This window comes from Eretmochelys imbricata, chromosome 5, assembly GCF_965152235.1.
Source record: "Eretmochelys imbricata isolate rEreImb1 chromosome 5, rEreImb1.hap1, whole genome shotgun sequence".
Taxonomy (NCBI): domain Eukaryota; kingdom Metazoa; phylum Chordata; order Testudines; family Cheloniidae; genus Eretmochelys; species Eretmochelys imbricata.
The window spans coordinates 45,787,329-45,808,169 of NC_135576.1; the positions used below are offsets into that span (position 1 = coordinate 45,787,329).

The 20,841-nt window shown below is 38.7% G+C and overlaps 1 protein-coding gene across 3 annotated transcripts in view; it reads left to right on the forward strand.

Moving 5' to 3' along the window:
- The window catches only part of AP3B1 (adaptor related protein complex 3 subunit beta 1), a 339,716-nt gene that overhangs the window by 170,360 nt on the left and 148,515 nt on the right, over window positions 1-20,841 (forward strand). For all 3 annotated transcript variants that reach the window (XR_013346132.1, XM_077816999.1, XM_077816998.1), the window contains exons 8-13: window positions 9,642-9,800; window positions 13,542-13,639; window positions 15,115-15,169; window positions 15,252-15,323; window positions 18,132-18,194; window positions 19,116-19,248. Coding sequence is in view for 2 of the 3 variants with exons in the window: in XM_077816999.1 (XP_077673125.1) it covers window positions 9,642-9,800; window positions 13,542-13,639; window positions 15,115-15,169; window positions 15,252-15,323; window positions 18,132-18,194; window positions 19,116-19,248 (580 nt within the window). In the remaining variant the exon portion in view is untranslated. The remainder of the gene's footprint in view (window positions 1-9,641; window positions 9,801-13,541; window positions 13,640-15,114; window positions 15,170-15,251; window positions 15,324-18,131; window positions 18,195-19,115; window positions 19,249-20,841) is intronic.

The following is a 20,841-nucleotide window of genomic DNA, read 5'->3' on the forward strand; positions in this document are numbered from 1 at the left end:
AGATGTGTTCTAAGTTGTGAGCAATTTGCCCCCCCCCCCCTTTTTCTTTTAAATTACTTTTAGAAACTTGTAGAGGGTATACTCTGTGGCTCAGAATAGCATTTGAGGGTAGTTTATATTAGTTATTCTGATCAGGTGCCTGAAGTGATAGAATTTTCACAGATCCCCTAGTAACTGCCCTCCTGTTTTGGTAAAGTTGGTAATTATCTGGTAAAATTATCTGACACTTGAAATGGCAATTTTTTAAAACCTGTGGTCACCTATTACATCTTAATTTATATCTTTCACATGCATAACTTGCTATTTGTATACCATTGCTTCTATTCAATTCCATGGTACAGTATATGGTACTTACATACCACTTTTTCTAATCTATTTTACTAAGACGCTAGTATGAGAACAAACGCTCTGATTCTGAGTTCTTCAGTTCATTAAGCTTATTTCCCATGTGGAAGTTATCCTCTATCTGGGACATAATTATTCATATAACAACCAGTTCTGATCTCACAAGAGGTTTTTTCTAGATGGGAAATAAATAAATCATCACTGAAGAACAAAGATCAAGTTAATATTCCTGGTTGTGGAAGAATGCAGAAAGTGTGAGACACCATAATTTTTTCTAAACATGGCATTTATGAACTTTTACAAGAGGCAAGTAGCCTTATAAAATTGTTTGGACTTTGCTCCAAATTTTTTAATCGGCATTTTTATGCAGAAAAATACTTCCAAAAAATTAAAATGCATGAGAGCGCCTCCTGCCACTTCACAGCAATGATCAACTAGTTAAGTACCATTTTCAGGACTGTGTGTTGCTGTTCATGTGAATAGAACTGATATACTAGTTGGCACCCCTGCTGGCAGTCACAGCAGACATATTAATTATTGAATCAATAAAGACTGAATTACCTTCTTACTGTAGAGGTAGTCCATTCAGGACTGAGTTGCAATGCACTGGAAGAGGTAATCCTTTTAGGACAGGTTTGAGATGCATTGGAAGTTTGCACTGCAGTTGCACGTTCTGTGGATAAATGAGAGTTCAATTTTGAGTGCTGTTGATCTGGCACTTTAACATTTTAATTTTAAAAGAGAAGAGCTCAGTGGTGTGTAGACAGAAGTAAATAAAAGAAGTCATGACGGGTGCTCTGACACTAGAAATGGAGAAAGAGTGTTTGCCAGATACTCTTGGTATTTTACTCAAAAAAAAAAAAATTTTTAGCACTTAAATAATAAACAATAGTAAGAGATGAAATATGAAGGGAAATTTTATTTTCAAGCTCCTAATAAGTGGTAACCAACAGCAGAGAGAAATAAGTTTATACAGTACTGCATAAGCAATGTAATTTGACATTTATCATCTCCCTTCTTTTCTTTTAATGCAAAAGCTATTTTTATGGACTCTTTCAGCACTTGGGTTGTTTTGCTTGAGTAAGGCTTCAGTTACTTTTTTGTAACATTTGGAGTGTTCTGAATGTTGATAATCCAGACTTAGCTAGTTTTCCACTGGAGGAATCAGAGTAGAGGGAAAAATCAAAAATATTGTGGTAAAGTGTTTTCACTTCCCGTTTTGATTCTTGGTATCTGTGCTACTTGGTAAGCTTTTTTTTCTGTTAAATAATTTACTTGGAAATTAAATGATCAGCATTATTTCATATTAAGGAATATCAATTTGGTATAAAGCATTAAATGATGTTTCATATTCTTATATGAATTCCATTAAGTTAATGTTTATTAGTAGTAATATTGCTTAACAGCAAGATAAGTTATCTACATTGTTTTAAGGTTCACATAAACATGAGAGTAGGACACTAATAGGGGAAAAAAAAGGTTGTTTTGCATATTGCTTACTAAAATTACTACCTGTGACCCTGAACGCTGGTATAGCAAAGTAGGCAGAACTGGAATGTCCTTTATTAGAATAATTCAATTGAACTCTGAAGAAGTATGTTAATGGACACTGCAAGGAGAAATGTGGGAGTGAAACAGTGTCAATTTTAAGTGAACATTCTCAGAGTTTTATGTAATCACTAATTGCTGTGTTGAACAGGTTAGTACAACGGCTTCATATTCTGGGTAGCTAAAATATTTGCTTATATGAATACCGTAAAGTAAAAGCTGTTGATGAATCTTTGTATTAAGACACTTTTTTTTAATTGATTTAATTTAATTTAATGCATTTAATAGAGTTGCTTGGCCTACAGCTACCTTAAGGAGTCATTCAGAACTGGCTTTGACACAGAGGTGTAATTCAATTGCAGTCTTATGAGAGCTCCTAAGAGACAAGTGATTTCCTTATTAGATGTGTATTCTAAGGAAGCAAATATGAGTGTGTAGTTGATTCAAGTACAGTAGTATAAAAATGTCATACAAGGGCTTGACGTTTCAGAAATTAAGATTGTCTAAAATGTATAACTTCAGGATTGTTTTTAAAAGACAAGCCAGATAAAGTTATTCAGTTATGGAGTGTAAACTGTAAATGTGAAATAGCAGAAGAGTGGAATGAGGTCATTCAGATTATAAATATTGGCTCCAGTACAAATCAGATAATACTGAATTTGCACCTTCTGTTCTACAAAATGTATGTTTCTCCTTTGTGTAATATTGCCCCAGATGTCTGTATGAAATGCAAAACAACCAGGCTCTCTTTTATAAACGTGGGAATGCTGGATGAAGAAAGAAATAATAATAAACTACTAGAGATAGAACTTAAACAGGATTTAAGGATGTGTATTGGGAGTTAGCTAATTAGAAAGATTTAAGCCCGGAATAAGGAAGCAGCTCTTCTTGCACTTTATAACAAAAACCAAAACCAAACAAACTAACAAAAAGCAGTCCTCAATCTGTGGACCCAGGCAAAGACTCCAACTGCAGATCACTGGAAAAACCTACTGATAGAATATCTAATGAAGACTTTACATATATTGTAAGAACAGCGCAAGACAAACAAACAAAAACTGATAAAAGTAATAGTATACCTGGTACAGGAAAACAAATACTGAAATAATTTGTTTTGATAAGGGCACTAGAATTTTGTATTTACAGGAACAATGGATAATTAAGAAGGGTATACATAAAAGACAATGCTGAATTCTATTCCCCCATGTCTAATTTCACATACTTTCTATCACCTCACCTGAGTCCTCTCTTCTTCCTCTCCTAAAGAAAATGTTCAGCTTCCCCAAAAAGGTTTTAAAAATTAATATGAATGGTTAAATATACATATTTTAATATATGGTTTTATTTAGATAACTTGAAAAAAGGAAAAACTGTAATATAACAATATACTGCTCAGTATTGTTAATTTTGTAATAAGATGTGTACTTAAACATGTCAAGACACTATTTAAATGTTCTTTTGTAAATTGCTTAAATATCAATAAATCTTTTCACTTAAAGTGTAGTTATATAAATATTATATACACGACAAAAAGGAGGATAAAATTACATTTTGAAAAAGTGGAAGATAAGTTTTAAAAGCTTTTTCCAACTTTTATATGTCTCAACTTTTTTTGTCATAGTGAAGCAGTTTCTTTCCAAACAAAAAGGTTCAGTTAATATCATTTGTGTGTGTAGGTTTCTTATTTATCTTTCCATGGAACTCTGAGTGTAATTAATTTGATACACATATCTAGATAACTTCTTAAGTAGTAAGGGAGTAAAATCCTAGTAATAATAGCATGAGTATCCTGGTTAATTTACATTAGAGATGATGGTATGATTTATATTTGTCCCACACCTTGTGATTGTCATTTATACCAGTGGTTCTCAACCAGGGGTCTGGGGCTCCGTGGGGGGCTGCAAGCAGGTTTTGGGGGGGTCCGCCAAGCAGGACCAGTGTTCGGGGAGGTCCGCCAAGCAGGACCAGACTTGATAGGGTCCTGGGCAGAAAGCCGAAGCCCCACCACATGGGACTGAAGCCCGGGGCCCTGAGCCCCAACACCTTGGTCTGAAGCTGAAGCCTGAGCAAAGTAGCTTTGCGGGAGCCCCTGTGGCATGGGGCCCCAGGCAGTTGCTCTGTTTGCTACCCCCTAAGGCTGGCCCTGGCTTTTATCTGCAGAAAACCAATTATTGTGGCACAAGTGGGCTGTGGAGTTTTTATAGCATGTTGGGGGGCAGCTCAGAAAGAAAAAGGTTGAGAACCCCTGATTTATACCAGAGCGAAGTGTGTGTAAAAATGCTACCATAATTCAGGGGCATTTTTACACCCTCTTTGTTCTGGTGTTAATGACAACACAAAGTGCAGGACAACAGTGAATTGGGCCTGATCTTATGAAGTGCTGAGTGCTTGATTTAATGCCCTTAAGTTCTCAGGATTTCAACAATTTCCACCCCACCATCAACCTTAGCCTGGATCGGTCCACAGTCCACACAAGAGATCCACTTCCTGGACACTACAGTGCAAATGAGCGATGATCACATAAACACCACCCTATACCGGAAAGCTACGGACTGCTATACTTATGTACATGCCTCCAGCTTTCATCCAGACCACATCACACGATCCATTGTCTACAGCCAAGCTCTAAGATACAACCGCATTTGCTCCAATCCCTCAGACAGAGACAAACACCTTCAGAATCTCTATCAAACGTTCTTAAAACTACAATACCCACCTGCTGAAGTGAAGAATCAGATTGACAGTCAGAAGGGTACCCAGAAGTCATATATTACAGGACAGGCTCAACAAAGAAAGTAACAGAACGCCACTAGCCGTCACCTTTAGCCCCCAATTAAAACCTCTTCAGCGCATCATCAAGGATCTACAACCTATCCTGAAGGATGATCCCTCAGTCTCACAGATCTTGGGAGACAGGCCAGTCCTCGCTTACAGACAGCCCCCCAGCCTGAAGCAAATACTCACCAGCAACTACACACCACACAACAAAAACACTAACCCAGGAACCTATCCCTGCAACAAACCCCGTTGCCAACTCTGTCCACGTATCTATTCGATGGACGCCATCAGAGGACTTAACCACATCAGCCACACCATCAGGGGCTCATTCACCGTCACATCTACCAATGTGATATATGCCATCATGTGCCAGCAATGCCCCTCTGCCATGTACATTGGCCAAACTGGACAGTCTCTATGCAAAAGAATAAATGGACACAAATCAGACGTCAAGAATTATAACATTTAAAAGCCAGTCGGAGAACACTTCAATCTCCCTGGAGAAACTGCAGAACTGGAATTAATTTGCAAACTGGAGACCATCAGATTAGGCCTGAATAAAGACTGGAAGTGGATGGGTCACTACAAGAACTAAAAACTAATTTCCCCATGCTAATTTTCCCCTACTGTTCCTAACACCTTCTTGTCAGCTGTTTGAAATGGGCCATCCTGATTACCTCTTCAAAAGTGATTTTTCCTCTTGTTGATAATAGCCCACTTTAATTGAATTGTCTTGTTAGAACTGACTCCCACTTGGTAAGGCAACTCCCATCTTTTCATGTACTGTGTATATCTATCCTCCTACTATATTTTCCACTCCGTGCATCTGATGAAATGGGTTTTAGCCCACAAAAGCTTATGCCCAAATACATTTTAGTCTCTAAGGTGCCACAAGTATTCCTAGTTTTTGCTGATACAGACTGACAGGGCTACCAGTCTGATAAATTTATCAATAGTTAATTTAAAAAACCAAGCCCATAATAAGGAACAGTATCCCTCATTGCTAGAGTACTACAGGAAAGTTTGAGCTGACTGGTCAGCAGGTTGAATTGGAATATTTGTTTTTTGGAAGCTGCGTTTAGATCCTAACTCTCTAGTCCAGGGTTTGTCAAACTTCACTGCACCGCGACCCCCTTCTGACAACAAAAATTATTACATGACACCCCCCCCCCGGCGGGGGGGGGGGGGGGATGATGACGACGACCAAAGCCTGAACCTGCCCCCCGGTTGGGGTTAGGGTTTCCAGGCATCCGGTTTTCGACCGGAATGCCCTGTTGAAAAGAGACCCTGGCTGTTTCGGTCAGCACAGTTGACTGGGCTGCTAAAAGTCTGGTTGGCTACAGTGGCTCCTGGAAGCGGACGGCATGTCCCTCTGGCTCCTAGGTGCAGGGGTGGCCAGGGGGACTCTGCATGCTTCCCCTCTCTGTGGTGCAGGTGCTGTCCCAAGCACCGGTTCCACAGCTCCCATTGTCCAGGAAACACAGCCAATGGCAACTGTGGGGACAGTGCCTGTGGATGGGGGCAGCGCGTGGAGCCCCCTGGCCGCCCTTTCACTTAGGAGCTGGAGGGACATGTTGCCGCTTCCAAGGAGCCACCTGAGGTAAGCACCACCTGGAGCCTGTACCCCCTCTCGCACTCCTGCTCTAGACCTGAGCCCCTTCCTGCACCCCAAACCCCTCATCCTCAGCCGCACCCCAGAGCCCACACCCTCAGCTGGAGCCCTCACCCCCTCTCGCACCCCATCCCCCTGCCCCAGCCCTGAGTCCTCTTGCACTCTGAACCCCTCTGCCCAAGCCCAGAGCCACCTCCTGCATGCCAGAGCTTTTACCCCCATCCAGAGCCCTCATCCCCCCTGCACCCCAACCCCCTCCCCCAGCCTAGAGCCCCCTCCCAACACTCTGAACCCCTCATTTCTGGCCCCAGCACAAAGCCCATATCCCCTTCCACAAACGAACCCCCTGCCCAAGCCCAGAGCCCCCTTCCACACTCCAAACCTCTCAGCCCCACCTCCCAGCCCAGAGCCCCCTCCTACACCCCAGAGCTCGCACCCCCAGCTGGACCCCTCAACCTACTGCTCCACCCCAGTGAAAATGAGTGAGTGATGGAGGGAGGCGGGGATGATGTGAGTGGGGGCGGGGCCTAAGAGAAGGGATGGGGCTTGGAGAAGGGGTTAGGGCGTGGGGTGGGTAAGGGTGTTAGGTTTTCTGCAATCAGAAAGTTGGCAAACGTGGGGGGCGGGGCAAAGTCCGAACCCCACAGACCTGTGCCGGGGGACAAGCCGAAGTCCAAGGACTTTAGCCCTTGGCACGGGTCCTGTAACTTGAGTATTGCTGCCCAGGGCTGAAGTTCTCAGGCTTCGGCTCCGGTGGTGGGGCTGCAGCTTGGGCTTCAGCTTTAGTCCCGGCCCCCAGCTAGACTAAGCCAGCCCTAGAGACCACATTAAAATGGGGTCGTGACCTCCTTTGGGGTTCCGACCCACAGTTTGAGAACTGCTGTTCTACTCTACTAAAAGTATTGATTCATGGAGAAATTGTCTGTGATAGAGGAATGATCATTCTGCAGGACCACCAATTTAATGTCACTTTTGATGTCTGTCTGTGCATGGGTGCAATCTGGTAGTTAATTAAACATTAAAAGTGACAGTTGTGGGTGCAAAAAGGAAAGGTTGGGTTGAGTCTAGCCTGAAAAATTGAATATGTATATTCAGTTATGTGTAAACACTGAGAACAGTTGTAAGATGACATGGAAAGTCTGTGGGTCACTTACTGTAAGAGCTGTGAATGTGACATCTTAGAGGATCACTCCTTTGAATGTTTGTTTTTGAGGCTATATCATCATTGACTGAGAGAAACTGTATATACTTATGCAAGTTCCTTTTCACTGGAGCTAGTGGGCCTCTCATCCTTTATTGGTGTGGTCTGTAGGAACTACTGCAGTACAAATGATAAGAATAATAGGGAAATTCCTTCCTAACCCTGAAATTGACAGTCTTCTAAAGCAATGTGCCAGGGGTCTCTCAGTATCCTCCACTGCCTAGAAAGCCCCATGACTGATGACAACAGCTCTGTACATTTCTTAAAAAACAAAAAAACCCCAAACAAACAAATGCCCACCAACCTCAGGAGGATTTTTTGAAACTTTGAAGCAAGCAAAGAATATAAACTGATTCCCTTTTGTTATCATACAGCCATCAATGTCATGCTGGTATAGAATGTGGAGAACAGTATCAGAATATGCCCATTCAGTTTAGTATTTTATATGTAAATGTAAGATCAGGGCTAACTATCTCAGAACGTAGTTTTATTGTTTTGGCAAAGTATTTTTTTCTTTCTTGTGTACGATTCCTTAACTTTCCTAACTGAGCATATTGAAAAGAAACTGTACCACCAAAATGTTTTTGGGGTGGGCTTGGCTAGTAGCGAAAGTTACTGCACATAAACAACAGTGACTTCTGAAAGGTGGCCTTGCCTATTTATTCAAACTTAACAGGAAAAATCTCTTGCAAAAATAAAAACAATTGACGTGAAAGCTAAAGCTAAATTTACTGCAAAACTTCAGTTTTTAAAATTAAACTGTTTATATTTTATAATAATTATTTAAAAACACCACCCAAAGCCTGCATTTTATCTGCTTTACTATTTAAAAAAAATAGTAAAAAAGCCTTTAAAAAAAGACTTAAGATTAAAATAATTTACTACAACAAATGAAGGATGGCTACTTTGTATGCTAAGTGTCAGCTTAGTGGGGTTAAAATAACTGTTTCCTATGAATCAGATAAAAACTAGGTCTAGTGATCAAGTTCCACAGGGTGGGTGCCTTTTCTGAATGTAACTATGCTTTCTATTGGTTATACACAGGAAATGGTCCTTTAAAAAACATGTGACTCATTTTGCTTAGTCTTGTAATCTTCAAAAGCTAGAAAGTAAGCTGCTTAACTGAAGTATCTTTTTCTGTATCTGGATTGTGAAATGTGTTTGGAAAATGAAACCTAATTGTAAAGAAGGGGCCAGATCCTGAACTGCTATAAATTGGCCTAGTTCCGTTGACTTCAGTAGAAATACATGGATGTACACCCCAGATTTGGGTCGGTCCTAATGTTTTAAAATCTAATACTGATGGTATCCATCTTGACATTATTATTTGTTATTAAAAGGCCTGTTTTGGCATTGTCAGAATGTGCACTCAATGAAAGATTTGTAAAACTATTTTCTGTTCTTCAGTGCAGGTAAAAAACATACAAAGAGCAAGTTGATAATTAAACAGTGTTTTTAAATCAGATATTTTTCTTGAATCTGAGCCTTTTAAAGTGTAGCCAGGTCTCTTGGCAACTCAGAACCTTTAATAAATTTTTTACAATTTTCCTGGTCAGATCAGTATTCTCCTGATAGGTAGTTAAGGCATAGAGCCTAAATAACCTGACCTACATCTCTCAAAATCTGTAGCAGAGACAGGGACACAATCATATCTTCCTAATCCCAGTGTAGTGCCTGGGGCATAAAACCATCCTTCCTCTATCTGACTGTAGTTGTCTGCATTTGTGTGTAGGTAAATTACTGGGACCACCTTTCACCTTCCTTTTGTAGCATCAGTGCTTCATATCCTCAAATATCATGAAGTTCGAACAGCTAAAGTTCATTTTCAGAAATGCCAACTGCAATTCATAGACTTCAAGTCCAGAACTGACCATTGTGATCTTCTAGTCTAATCACCTACAGTACATACTATCAGCCATAGAATTTCACCCAATAATTGAAAACTTATTTCCAAATATGCTGCACTTTAGAGTATGTTGTTCAGATTATATGTTCTTACATTCTGAACTAGGTGGACTGAGCAAAATAGGGGAACAGGCTATTAAAAAAAACCCCTTTTTTGTAAAATAATTCATTTTCATTTGAAATTGTTTTGTTACAGATGCTTTTTTATAAAACTGATTGATTCAAGTCTTTGGTGTAAATATTTTCTTTTAGGATGGTGTTTTGGATGAGGACAATGAGAAGGATTTCTATGAGTCTGATGAAGAACAGAAAAAGAAGGATCAGAAAGTGAAGAAACCCTATGCTATGGATCCAGACCATAGATTGCTGATACGAAATACAAAGCCCTTGCTGCAAAGCCGGAATGCTGCTGTATGACAAACACCTTTGTGTCTTGAACTGCTAAGTGTGCACCCTTATAAAATGTTTTAATCAAGTATTTAGAGCATTCAGGTGTAGAGTATGCCCCCCCCATATGTATAGAAAATACCATGCAGAATTGTGTAGTTACACAATAGTTCTGTTGTAGCTAACTAAAAGTAACCAGTTTTCAACTGAATGTCCTTAAAAGTGGGAGAGTAATTTAATACTAAAGTCCTGAACAGCCGTGTTACGTGCTCCCTACCTATTCTTAATATTAAGAGTAAGAGGGGAATTAGGCAATACAGTATATGACTGCTGCAATGGCACTTCAGCTTGTTTAGCTTACCAGTTTTCAGAAACTCTGGTGAAACAAACCCTGTTAATCATAGAATCATAGAATATCAGGGTTGGAAGGGACCTCAGGAGGTCATCTAGTCCAAACCCCTGCTCAAAGCAGGACCAATCCCCAACTAAATCATCCCAGCCAGGGCTTTAAAAACTTTTAAGGAAGGAGATTCCACCACCTCCCTAGGTAACGCATTCCAGTGTTTCACCACCCTCCCAGTGAAAAAGTTTTTCCTAATATCCAACTTAAACCTCCCCCACTGCAACTTGAGACCATTACTCCTCGTTCTGTCATCCGCTGCCACTGAGAACAGTCTAGCTCCATCCTCTTTGGTAGTTGAAAGCAACTATCAAATCCCCCTTCATTCTTCTTTTCTGCAGACTAAACAATCCCAGTTCCCTCAGCCTCTCCTCATAAGTCATGTTTTCCAGTCCCCTAATCATTTTTGTTGCCCTCCGCTGGACATTTTCCAATTTTTCCACATCCTTCTTGTAGTGTGGGGCCCAAAACTGGACACAGTACTCCAGATGAGGCCTCACCAATGTCGAATAGAGGGGAACGATCACGTCCCTCGATCTGCTGGCAATATGTGAATGAAGACTCTCAAGGAAAACCATAGGCACTCGTGATTTATTAGATGGCACTTTTCTCTGAGGTGGGGATTTTCAAAGGAGCCTGGAGGAGTTAAACACCCACATCCTTTGAAAATCCCAGCCTGAGTCCTACCTTCAGTCTCCCAGCAGAATTCTGAGGTGGCTAAAACATCATCTGCATAGTACATGCTGAGTGTCTCTAGGAGCTAGATTAAAGTATCTGACTTTTCATATATGCACAGATCTTTAAGGTCAAAAGAAACCATTATGATTATCTTGTCTGATCTCCTACATAACATAAGCCATGGAATTTCACCCATTAATTCCTGCCAGACCATAATTTCTACTTGTATTAGAACTGATCTTCTTTTAGAAAGATATCGAGTCTTGATTTACTGGCTTCAGCTAATTGAGAGTCTACCACATCACTAGGTAAATTGTTCAAATAGCTAATTACATTTGCTTAGCTCTAGTCTAAATTTGTCCAACTTCACCTTCATCAATTGGACATTTATCTAGGTAAGATTTCGGATAGCAGAGAACTCTTTCTTGCTCAGGTACTTATAGAGTAGACCATGATCAAGTCATCTCTTAACCTTTTCTTAGATAAACTAAATAAATTGAGCTTCTTCGGTCTCACTGTAAAGCATATGTTCTGGGCCTCAAATCGTTTGTTGCTCTTTTCTGAATCCTTTCCAGTTTGCCAACATCTCTTTCAAGTGTGGATTTTAGAACTGATAACAGTATTCTGGTAATGGTCTCACTAATGCCAAATAGCTTGATAATACCACCTTCCTACTTCTACTACATATTCCCCTGCTTATATGTCCAAAGATTGTATTAGGTCTCTGAGTTTCTGCGAGCTCATATTCAGTTGGTTATCCACCATGATCCCCAAGTCTTTTTCAAAGTTGCTGCTTTCCAAATGACTGTCTGCTTGTCTAATGTGACCTATATTCTTGGTTGCATTTGGCAGTATAAAAACTCATATTCAAATGAACCCAGGTTACCAAATGATCCACACCACTCTGAATACTTAATGTCTTTCTCATTATTTGCCACTCCACCAATTTTGCAAACTTTACCCTCCATGATATCATTTTCTTCTGTATCATTGAAAAAGATATTCAATACTTTGGGCCAAGAACAGATCCCTGGGGACTCCACTAGAAATACATTATATGATTTCTCATTTACTTTTTGAGATCCATCCATAAGCCAGTTTTTAGTCCATTTAATATGTGCTACATTCATTTGTATAGTGTTTATTATTTAATAAAAATATACTGTGGCACTAAGTCAATCAAATACCTTACTAAAGTCTAAATATATTATAATAATGTAATTACCTTTATCAACTGAATTTGTAATTGCATCAGAAATATCAAGTTTGTTTGATTGGTGTTTATAGAATCATAAAAATGTAGGGCTGGAAGGGACCTCGAAAAGTCATTTAGTCCAACCCCTCTCTCTGAAACAGGCAATGAATACCTAAACCACCCATACAGGTGTTTTTATCTACTCTGTTCTTAAAAACCTCCAGTGACAAGGATTCCACAACCTCCCTTGGGAATCTATTCCAGTGCTTAACTATCTGTATAATTTTTTTTTTCTTAATATGTAACCTAAATGTCGTTTGTGGCAGATTATTTCTTGTCCTATCTTCAGTGGACATGGAGAACAATTGATCAGCATCTTCTTTACAACAGACCTAAATATATTTAAAACTCTTATGAGGTCCTCCATCAGTCGTCTTCTCTCAAGACTAAACATGCCCAGTTTTTTGACCTTTCCTCAGGTCAGGTTTTCTAAACTTTCTGTCACTTTTTGTTGCTCTCCTCTGGACTTTCTCTAGTTTGTCCATATCTTTCTTAAAGTATGGTGCCCAACACTGGACACAGTACTCCAGCTGAGGCCTCATCAGTGCTAAGCAGAGTGGAACAATTACCTCCTGTGTCTTATATATGACACCCCTGTTACTACACCCCAGAATAATAGCCTTTTTTTGCAACAGCATCACATTTTTGGCTCATGTTCAATTTGAGGATGTCATTCTTTTAATTTTTGCCAGACTGCATCCCTTATGAGCCCTTTCATGGTTTTGTTCAGAATATTAGGCTGCCTGGCCCGTAGTTAACTAGAGTCATCCCATGTACCCTTTTAAAAATATTGGCACAACATTATCTTTGTTTCCAGGAGGATGACGACCTATTAAGTTTTAAAAAGCAATTGTGTGTTTTTTACAGTCTCTTACATTTTGTAACTTGGATCACGAGCACATAACCCTACAGGTTTCTTTTTGTTGTTTTAGGTCCTTGTAGGTCATCATTAAATGTAAATAGCATTGTATAGATTGATAAATATGGTAATAGGAAAAGGTTTTTGGTGATGGTATTACTGTTTAAAACTAATTAATGAACAGCTATTACTGGAGCTAGATTTTAATAAAAAATAAAAAGCTTTATATAGATTTAAAGAAAGGGAATTTTCTCATTAATTTATACTAATAAGGCTGTAAGTTCTGGTTTCTTACACATATCAGTTTGATTAGAACTTTAGCTACATCTGGTTATTTATTTATTACTGATAGGAATGTAAATTATTCATTAGCTTAGAATTCAGAAATGAAAATATCTCCTGGCTTTTGAATCAACCCCTTGGTATCAAAGATTATATATGCAGAAATAGAAACTTAAATCTCTGTACAAGCAATGAGTGTGTAATTTTGAAGCTTGAAAGTAGAGCATGGTATATATTGTGTAGTTATTTTAAGGTAGCAGATTGATCTGCGTGTTAACATTGTATTTTCAGGTGGTGATGGCAGTTGCCCAACTTTACTGGCACTTGGCACCAAAGTCAGAGGCTGGCATTGTTTCTAAATCCTTAGTGCGTTTACTTCGTAGCAATAGGTGGGTCAAGCTCTTTCGGTGAACTTCAAACAGAACTTGCTAAACAGTTTGCCTTTGTTTTAAATTATATGTAATTGTACATCATAAATTGAGGCTTATAATGTTAGGTCTAAGCTGATGCTTGCAAAAGCCTGCCAAACCAGTTCTGGGCTTAGAGTAAACACCGATTTATACCACTAAACAGAACATTTTTGCAGGACTCTCCATTTATAGCATGTACCCCCTAGCCATGAGCACCTCATCGCTCCTAGACAGTTGTACTCCGGGAAATGAACATGGCTGACTGCTGGGTATACACATGGGAACAGTGAAAAAAGTTAGTTTGGGCTTACATTGAGCTGTTGGAAATTATAATACTTTGTAATTCTTTAGTGTCTTCATAAACATTAAATAAGACACTTGACACCCCACTCTGAGGTAGGCTATGGTAGCAGCCTCCACTGAGAGGTAGAGAAACCAAGATATGGAAGTGTTTGGATTGAACCTAGACCACCTTTTGAGTCTCTAAACCAAGATATTCATAGTCAAAATATTCTGCACGTCTTTTTAATGTTGTATATTAGTGCTAGATAAATATTTATATTTTTGTAGTGGTCTACAGTTTACCAGAATATGCACACTGCCCTCTGACAGATACCTGGGACTAGCAGCATACACTCCAAACCACTTTTTTTTTAAATTATCCTTGGAAAACTCCTTTTAAAACGCCTGTTAGTTGCCAAGTATTGTCCATCCCACATATGCAGCACAAATATTAGGTGAGGCTAAATTGTTGTCTACCACAGCAGTTACTATAGTGCAGACAAAGAGTAAACATTTTCTTTTTAGCCTCAGTATCTAGAAATATGGGACCTTCTCGAGTTTCTGGTTTGCTGTATGTATTGCAATGCTACCTTCAAAACGCCTAAATAAATCCTTAATTTTTTTTTTTTTTAGTTTGAGGAAAGACATAATATGTCAAACAAAGGCTGCATCATTACATTGAAAAGTAATATTTTCCTTTTAAAAGTATGCAGTGTTGTTGTAGCTGTGTTTGTCCCAGGATTTTATCGGAAAGGTGGTTGACCTGAAGAAGAGCTCTGCATAAGCTCGACAGCTTGTGTCTCTCACCAACGGAAGTAGTCCAAAAAGAGATATTACTTCACCCACATTGTCTGCCTTTTAAAAGTGACAGTTCTAAATTTGTGCTGCATCTCGCTGTAAAACTGATGAGTGACATGTGATAGCTATCATGCCTCAACCTTTTCTTGTTTCTTTGGCATACTTGAGTATATTTTATAAGTCAAATATGCATGGTAGCTTATATGCATAGAAAGCATATTCACAGATATTTATTGAAAATTCAGCTAAAAACATTTCAGCAATACATGTAAGTGCATCCTTTTGGTCTTAATTTTTTTTGCTTTTAATATACTGATCTCCGAATACGTAATTGTGATAAATATATTCAACAGTACTCTCTCTTTAATTTCTAGGGAAGTGCAGTATATTGTTCTGCAGAATATTGCAACTATGTCAATTCAAAGAAAGGTATACCTTCTTACCATTTTCTAGATTATACTTTAAATTAAGCATAGGCATAACTACTTCTTCAATGGCTTTTATTTTTCAGGGCATGTTTGAACCTTACCTGAAGAGTTTCTATGTTAGGTCAACTGATCCAACAATGATCAAAACATCAAAGGTGTGTTTTATAATATATATATATATATATATATATATATATATATATATATTTTTCATGTATGCACTGTATGATTGGTTAGTATTTCTAACAGGAAAGAAACATACTCTTTGACTGCTGTGAAACTCATGTCTCTCTGAATTACTCTGCTTTTTCAGTCTGATTTCTACAGATGGCATTTGGGGCAGGCAAATGGATGATTTCCAGGTACATCAGGCTAACAGAATATGCTGAATTGAAATGTTGTGTAAGGCAGCAATGGCTCTCTTTCTATCTGAAGAGGTGTCCACTCAGAGTTACTCTGATATTACTAGTAGATGTGCTTTGCTTTTCACTTCAAGATCTCAATGCTTTATGATGGTGGGAAAGTATTATTATTCCCATTTTATAATTCAGGAAATTTGAGATATAGTCAGGGCCAGCTCTAGACACCAGCGAAGGAAGCTGGTGCCTGGGGTGGCAAATCAGAAGGGGCAGCACTTCGGCCGTTCTTGGAGCAGCACTCCTTCCTTGGCGGCACTTCGGCAGCACTTCGGCGGCGGCACCTTGGTTTATTTTTTCTTCTTCGGTGGCCTTTTTTTTTTTTTTTTTTTTGCTTCACTGCTTCGGGCTGCAAAAAAGGTAGAGCTGGCCCAGGATACAGTCACACTGTGTATGTGAGAGAGAGAGTTGGGAATAGAGGTCAGGTTTAGTATTGTCCAGAACTTCACTTTTCTGTGCAGAGTTGACCACAAAATTTAGGACTCAAATTTAGGACATATGGAGTATATAGTGATACAAATTTTTGTCTTTCCATGTACACACAATGTACCTGTAGAGAGATGCCTGCTGTGACCTGGAACTCTTGAGTTCCATTTGTAGATCTGAACTCTATCCCTCGAACTTAAGGGACAGTCACTTAACCTTTCTGTTTTAGTTTTTCCAACTTTAAAATAAATAAGTAAATAAAATAATTTTGACTGGAATACTAAATATTTCTGGCTCCTTTTCTTAACAAGTTGTTGTCATCTTTTCATCAGCAGATGTTTTACTAAGGCCCAGAGGTTTGAGAGAATGGTAGATGAGTTTTCTTAACTTAGTTCTGTCTTAGGTGGTTGGAGACTTCCTGATCTTAGGGGGACAGATTAGAGAAAAAGTCCTAATATAATCTTTCTTCTTACTTGAAACTGTAAATTTAGGGCTTATGGAGGAAGCTAGCCTTTGTTTAAACTGGTGAATTGAGAACGTAAAGCTTCTCTGACCCATTCCAATGTTAAAATGGAATGGGGGAAAGGCTTTGCGGCCTCACTTTAAAACAAACTGCTGAGCATGCTGGGAAATGGGAGGAATCGGGGACACCTACACACAGAATCAAATCACTCTCAGAAGACAAAGGAAGAAGGCAAGGAGAAGTAAGAGGTGGCTGCCAAGCTGGGAATAACTGAGTGTTTTATAAGGTGAAGAGGGCTAACCCTTATGATCTTATATCTTTGGTAAGACCTATGGTGTTTCAAGAAACTTGTACATAAAAACAAGAGAATGGAGTGCAGCAGGGGGGAATATGGTGAGAGAGAGAGAAAAAAAAAACCCCATCATTTTTAATTATATATATAAAATATTTTGGGAGTAAATGTTACTGTACACTTTCTGAAAAGTGCACTTTTTTATTGAGACTGATCGTAAATACTAGTCCTGTATTATTCCTGATATTTCAGTCACATTTTTTAATTAACAGCTTACATTAAAACTAAAAATAAAACATCTCTCCTTTATTTCACCACATTTGTGGTGGATATCTGACATTCTGCTCTCTGTGTTGTCATTATTTACAAGGTGGTGGTTAAATTGTTAAGTGCTATGAAGATGGAAAAAATGCTAACCATTACTATTAAATGCAATATGTAGTGTTTCAAAAAAGTTAATAAGTGCTAAATTGTTGTACACATCATTTAAAAAAACTTCAGTGTTAAAAAATTACTCCTAAAACTCAAGTGCTCAAGTATGCAGACTTGTCAAACTTCCCACTTTAATGTGGGGACACCTGCAGTTTGTTGTTCCGTTTAGAACCAGACAATTAGTCAAAACTCTTCTAAATCCAAATACATGTCTCGTTCAGTTACTGAGTTCATATTACCAGCTCTTTCTCTTGCTAAAGGTCCTTTCTGGCTATGTTCTGCATTCAGATTGCATTGGCGGTCTCCAATATAGGGAACTTCCTGCTTCAGTGTTGATGCAGCCTTGAAACTTTTGATGTGGTACACAGGTGTAGCATATCAGGAGTGATTTTATTTTTTTCCTCACCAAAAATTAGGGAGAGACTTTTGAGGATGAGCTGTAATTTGTCAAAACAGAATTTGATGAATGCTATGGAAGCACCTATTTCCATCAAATAAGGACTCTTGATCACAGCTGCTTTGAGAATGAGTTATGGAAATTTCATTCATTGCTGTCTGGCACCTTCTCTTTCCACTCCCACTCCTCAACCTAGTCATGTCCCATGCTTCTTTTTTTCTTTGTTTTGTCTACATCATGTTGGAAAACACGTCACCATGGTCCACTTGTTATACAGTGGCTAGTTATTTTGCTACAGCTAGTGGGAAATGCAGGGCTGAGCCCTACTGTGTTGCTTTGAAAGCACATTCTTTAGGTTCTGGAGGACGTTAAAATTTCAGGGTACTGCAGATTTCTGCCTAAACTATTAAGGGCTCTGTTAAGTTTTAAGTGGTACTTTTTCTTGTAGATAAAATACAATATGCATATAATTTCTAAAAAGTATATTTTATTATGAGTTGATTGAAATAAGTAGAAAACATCTCTTCTCTCCTTCAGCTTGAAATCTTGACAAATTTAGCAAATGAGGCCAACATATCAACACTACTTCGAGAATTTCAGGTTTGTACACAATTCAAGAGTATTCTTGCATAAATTGCATTCTGTTAACATATTACATGTATTATAAAGTTTCTGTAGATGAACTTGGAAATTTTTAAACGATAGTCCTGTTGCTGTATAAGATGCTCTTTTGAATGAAACAGACTGTGTGTGTGATACAACTGTAGAGCTTTTCTGGGGTGTAGGAATGAATTCTTTTAACTGTTTTGCTTTGAACACTGCTGCATACTACTATCGGTTGTAGAGAGGCAAAAATGTAAGGAATGAAACTCAAATGTTTATTAAAACAAATCCTGCCAAGCGAATTCCATTGTTAAGCTGGGTTAAGAAGATAATATTTTAGATTTAGCAACATGTGGTCACTGTCACTGGCTGCTAATTCCTCTTCTTTAAATAATTGGAATAAAGTGTTATCTACTATATATTTCCTATTACTTTATACATCTTTGCCAGATGTGCAGTGTCAACAGTGTGTGTCCTTTCTCTCCTCCTCTCATTTTCATTCCTCCAGTTCTCAGGCTAGGCTTCCCCAAAAGAAACTGGTTCTTTTTTCAGACAGGTTGGTTATTCATAGATTTACAGATGGAGCTAGTTAAATGGACTGAAACCTTCTGGAAGAGAGAGCTCATCAACCTCCTTCAGCCTTGCACTCAAACTAATTTCTGTTTTTGGGTGATTACCTTTTCTCTGCCCCCCCTCCTCCCCCCCATGCGTCAGAAACCTCTGTCATCACAGGTGACAGAAGCTGGCAAGACAATACGTTCTTAAAACATATACAGGATAGCAGCATAATTTCTAGTGTGCAATGTAGCTTTGTAAATTAAATATACTCTAAAGTACATTTATTTAATATAGATAATAAGTTAAGTTTCCAGTTAATAAGACCAGTGTGTTGACTAATGGAAATCCTGTTTTCTCCAGACCTACGTGAAAAGCCAAGATAAACAATTTGCTGCAGCTACAATTCAGGCTATAGGCAGATGTGCAACCAACATCTCAGAAGTGACTGACACATGCCTTAATGGCTTAGTGTGTTTGTTGTCCAACAGAGATGGTAAGCTAAGTGTTCTGTTTGTGGTTTTGAGTTACTTGATATCTTGAATCATCTTCTTGGCAGTGTCCACAGGTAGCAACAGATTTTAAAAGTATATTGAATCATGATGTCTGTTTGAAGTCAATTGGCATGGCTATGGAATAACAAACTCAGCTAGACAAATAGTAACATTGCTTGGTTTATCCTGTGGTTTAAAATTGTTTTCATAGGTTGACTCCCCACTCCGCTTTAAAGAAAGCTGTGCATTACTCCCACTGTGCAGTTACACTGACACCTGTAATTGTTCAAAATGTAATTAATGATATGCAATGTGTTTCACAGCGAATAGTAGTTTAATATTTTGTCTAATAATAGTATGTTTCGTTGCATTAAAACAGTTAGCCTGCAGAGGGTGCTAAAAGCAGGGGAATGGCATTTTGTACACATAAATGGTGAAATCAAAAAGCATATTAAACAGTTTTAGAATAGGCAGCTCCAGACTTGGTTTGGTTTTGTAATTTAGCTTCCTATTAAGTTTGTATACAAAATAGAACAGTTACAAATCGCTTAGGAGCACAAGGAGTGACTATAGGCCAAATAGAATACTGTAGCAAAACACTACACATCTGTCTTTGACAAAGGCACCGGTAGTTAGTGTAGTTATATAATAATCACACAGAAGGAAACAAATAAGGAAATTACACTTACTGTCTGTTAATATAAGATACAGTGTGTTTGGCAAAATCTACTTGGAAATACTCAAGTCTTCAGAGGAGTGAGCTTTAAAGACAAACTTACTAACTGGGACTAATGATACAGAAGACGGATAAATAATATTAGTTAAAATGTTCAAAGTTAGGTTTCTGAATTCATGTTTATGCACCTAAATAGGAGGCCTGATTATTTTTCTTTCAATGGTGCTGAGCTCCTATTGTTTCCATTGATTTCAGTGGGGTTTGTGGGAGCTCAGCATTTCGAAAAAAATCAGGCCACTTATATATCCATGTGTTTTTTTGTTTTTGTGGCTGGCGGTCCAGAATAACAGAGTATGGGGTTTCCTTCTTTTCTCATGTCCTCTACCTTTCTGGCTAAATGAAAACGTTTCTTCCAGCATGCTCCTTCCTTTACTTCATGTTAGTGGGGAATATTTTCATCCATCTAATAGCCTGGGCTGCTAGTCATTTTGCTAAGGATTTCTTAGTCATTTCTGAACAGCCTTGTTCACCTAATATTTCTGAACAGCTTTGTTCACCCAGCTTTGAGCTACCAGGAGATACAGTAACTATAGAGGTTGTCTTCTCATCGCTTACGGACTTAATTGAAAGTAATGATCGTCCTCTCATGATGTTTTCAGCTTTTAGAAGTTTGTGATGTCCATCTTGCAATCACTTCTAAATCAGGAACTGCCCCCAAACAAACAGGTGTTGGAAGGTTGTCAGCACTTTTTATTAAGCATCGCTACTGATCCTTTGCTCCATATCTCTGCCATAACAACACTGTCCTTTTGACTTCTTTCAAATTAGTTGAATGACATGTAGTTGGTCATACAAGAGGGCACAAGAAACCCCTACTTGCCTGTAGCACGCCTGTGCAAGAATTTGGAGTCAGGGCACC